Here is a 4,204-nt window from a genome sequence, read left to right on the forward strand (position 1 = left end):
AAGCAGATCGCAAGCCATTAAAGAAAGCTCACCATATCTTTTTGAGTTAATTTTCCAATAATCCAAGACGTCGAGATCGATCTCGTCTAATGCCGGTTCATCAAGATACAATTCCAGAAAAGTCTTCCCACTAACAGCAACACTTGACCTGCGAAAGGCTAAGAAATCCTGAAAGCAAAAAAAAAACAAAAAACTGTAACTACGTATTTATAAACTAAAAGAGAAAACGTGAAGCAAAGCACAGCATGAAGCAAAGCTTCTACAAAGATTAAATAAATGTTGAACAGAAACGTATAGCACACTTGCAAACAAAAAGACGAAATAAATATTTAAACGTGGTGCACACTTGCAAACAAAAAGACGAACGAAATATTTAAAAGTGAAGCACACTTGCAAACGTGGAGCACACTTCCAACTCAACTATAATGTATACTAGTTCATAAGAAATAAAACTTGCAAACTTAATCCAGATAATAAGACACATAAATAACATAAAAAACTACTTACATCGTAATTCATAAAGCTCCCAATTTGTGCTCCATCTTTTGCATTAGTTTCTCGTGACTGTGTAGATGGTGATGGAGATTTCGTCCTTTTCTCATATGATTCAAAAAGCACACGCAGTTTAGTACGCAAGTTTTCCATCTTGGCTTGATAAGTTCTCACATCAAGCTTTGCAAAACAAAAGTCCACAAGTGTAAGCTTTAACCGTGGATCAAAGACGGTAGCCATTGCAAAAACATCACTGAAAACTCAAAATTTATGTGGTTCGACCCCTAAGTATTACAACGCACATCTGTGCACTTGCGGATATTTAGGGTTTATAAATTTAAAACGTGAAGTTAGAAGTAACCCTTGCATCATGTAACATCACGAGGGAGTTTATAAACCAAAATATAAAGAATAAGAAAAAGAAGACAAAGCAGAAAGATTTGAGGATATGAAAACGAGACAATGAAAATCGAAAGAATAATAAGCCAGAGAATGAAAACGATGAAAATGGAAAACCGATAGAAAAGACAGAAACAAACTAAAAAAGAAAGAAGAAGAATAATATTTGAAGAAGACAAATATGATAAAAAAAAAAAAAGTAGAAGTCAAAAACAACTAAAAAACACTTACAACAAAATGGAGAGGGAATTTTAGCTATAGAGAGATTAATAAAAATTTAATCAGAAATAAAAAATCATCTGTAATTACAATGCGTGAGTGAATAAAACATTATTGGTTGTAATTTTTTATAAATAATATTTAATTTTTATTGGTCGAAAATCTAATAATCTAATATTATTGTTATATTTGTGATTGGTTTTTTACTAACAACAAATTTAATAACTTAATAATTTAATTAGCTTATGAAACCTATCCATCTGCGCAAGTGCAGACTAAAGAACTAGTTACCTCGAAACTGTTCATCAAAGAAATTCCTTATAAAAATAAATCCTTTCTTTATTATTTTCTGATATTTAAAATCTCTCATTTTCAATATAATTAAACATCAGAATATTTCAGAATTATAGGTCTGGGTATTTTAACCAACCCAAACTTTTAGGTTTTAGGTTTCCGTTCATTTTGGAAGTTCAAACCGATCGTTACCTTTCAATTGGTTATCGGTCCAGTTTGGTTCAGGAGATGGAACCGATCGGTTCTTTGGTGTTTATTTAAAACCGATTATACCAAATTATATTGGATTTTACAAACATTTAGGAAAACATTCTTGAAATTGTAAACCGAATATAACTGAAATTATCCAATGATTTAATTGAATTTATCACAAAATGAAAATTTCGGTTGTATTCAATAGAATTTTTAAAAACCGAAGTACTCGATCATTGAACCAAACTGATCCGTAATCTTTTTTGTTTGATTTTAGTGAAATTTTTTATTGAGCAAAACGGTTCAATTAACCCGAATTCTCAGGACTAGTCAGAACAAAGCTTTTCTGCAGAAAATCAAGTTGCTTAACGAACAATCTAGTTGAAGAAAGAGGGGATAGGTGTAGTTGTATTTGTTCTACTAAAAACCTACGACTTCTTCAAAGTCAAAACGTCAGATGAACAAAGCCGAACCAATCATTACGACCCAACAAAAATGATTATTCAAACCTATAATACATTAATACTCTCCGTCACGATCAAACGTGAGAAGCACTTCACCCAAATAATAATTTTTTTATAGCATAATGACTTCTTCCCCTACCTTCAACATGGAGTTGATCAAGAGATGATCAACATTCAAAAAGAAAGCCCAATCGCAGCATGACAATCCGAAAGATTCCAATCCTGCTTTGTCATCATGCTGTCTACATATTGTTGCTTGTTCTCCAAGTCACAGGCCAGCCGCAGACTGAAACCACTGGTCCATATGGTCCACAACTAAGAAGACAAAACCAAGTACCAGCGGTAATAATTGGAATGCTTATGTTCACGCTCTTATTCAGCATCCTCGCTTGCTGCGTTTGCTATAAATACACAAACACATCTCCTCCTGGAACAAGCTCTGATACCGATGAAGGAGGTCGTGCCGGAGGAGCAGCGTGGACAAGGAGGACAACCCGTGGACTTGAAAAGGATGTCATAAAGTCGTTTCCTTCCTTTCTTTACTCACAAGTTAAAGGGCTAAAGATAGGCAATGGTGGCGTGGAATGTGCCATCTGCCTGAACGAGTTTGAGAACGAGGAAACGTTGCGTTTGATGACTCCTTGTAGCCATGCATTTCATGCTGATTGCATCGATGTCTGGCTCTCTTCTCGCTCTACTTGTCCTGTTTGTCGCGCCAATCTCGCTCCCAAACCGGGCAGTGATCAAAGCCTTATATATCCATTTATACGCCCACATATCAATCAAGATATTGATCTTGAAACAGGAAACGCACGAAGAAGTGTCTTGGAATCTCCAGACATGCGTTTGTTAGAGGGATTAACATGGAGCAGTAACAACAAGACAAACAGACCACCCCGATCTAGGTCTACAGGGTCATCCAACTGGCGAATAACGGAGATACTATTCCCAAGATCTCATTCTACGGGGCATTCTCTGGTCCCACTAGGAGAGAATCTAGACAGATTCACGTTGCAGTTACCAGAAGAGGTAAGGAGACAGTTGAGTCACAGGTCGCTACCACAAGCTAGGAGTTCAAGGCGAGGCTATAGAAGCGGTAGCGTTGGGAGCGGAAGGAGAGGTTTTCCTGATGGACGCCGAAATAGTCGACGGACCATTTCTCTTTCTTTCTCTTTCTCATTTCAAACTGCCTCTGTTCAGTCAGCAAAAGGAAAGGAGAAAGAGTTTGGAGAAGGGTCATTTGAACGCCTTAAGCCAGAGATGGCCTCCTCTTAAATTGGTGACTATATAAAGTTTTCATTCTGATCACAAGGTTAGGTTATACAGAATTTGGTTTGGCGTAACTATGAAGCCTTAAAAAAAAAAAACTATGAAGCATTGCATGTAGCTATATGTATGTATACTAATTAAGTGTGTGCAGTGAAACTAGAACAGAAGAGTGCCTAAACGATACTCTCAGCCGTATTGTACAGTTTCTATATGGATCCTATTAACAGTATCTAGTTATCTACTTATGAAATTTATGATTCTCCATCATCTCATCATCTCATTCATCATCTTCTTATATATATCTCACTAATTTTCATTAAATGTACATATATTCTTTCTTTAATTATGACTCTTTGTCTCTGTATAAATGTACATGTAATCATCTATTAACATTAATACAATACATTCATCACATTATTATGGTATCAGAGCAAGTTATTTGTGTGGTTTTTGATCCACTGATAGAACTTCCTATGCTACTATTTTGTCAACACATTTTTCTTCTATTTCTTTTAGAGGGTTGTGCTCCTTGTTTTTCATCTCTTATGCCAAAAGCTTCTTCTATACCTATAACTTCCTTTTAATCAGATAAGGTTTACTTCGAGCTTTGATCTAACAATCAAACCTACTTTTTCGTTTTTCTTTTAAGTTACTGAGCAAATATTCTTTTTAATTTGTGCTATTTTCTAAGCCAAGTGCTTTCACATTCAAGCTCATCATGAGCCTCTGAATCAAGCCATCTAGCTTCTTGTAATTAATGTGTATTCATAACCCTTTTTTTCCTTAAAAACAAAATTGTTCTCCTAGGCTAATCAATAATATTTGATCATTTTTCGAAGCTTCTATTTCGGCTTTATCAACCCAAACTCAAAAAA

The 4,204-nt window shown here is 35.3% G+C and overlaps 1 protein-coding gene across 1 annotated transcript; it reads left to right on the forward strand.

The window, feature by feature from the left end:
* Positions 1-2,258: 2,258 nt before the first annotated feature.
* On the forward strand, positions 2,259-3,335 carry LOC18015381 (RING-H2 finger protein ATL34). Its single transcript, XM_024154874.1, has one exon. The coding sequence runs from the start codon at positions 2,259-2,261 to the stop codon at positions 3,333-3,335; it is 1,077 nt and encodes a 358-aa protein (XP_024010642.1).
* Positions 3,336-4,204: the final 869 nt, after the last annotated feature.

Source organism: Eutrema salsugineum, unplaced genomic scaffold, assembly GCF_000478725.1.
Source record: "Eutrema salsugineum unplaced genomic scaffold, Eutsalg1_0 scaffold_23, whole genome shotgun sequence".
Lineage (NCBI taxonomy): Eukaryota > Viridiplantae > Streptophyta > Magnoliopsida > Brassicales > Brassicaceae > Eutrema > Eutrema salsugineum.

Bases quoted from the DNA above. Each gene is read 5' to 3' on its own strand.
- LOC18015381 (XM_024154874.1), top strand. From the start codon at position 2,259: ATGACAATCCGAAAGATTCCAATCCTGCTTTGTCATCATGCTGTCTAC.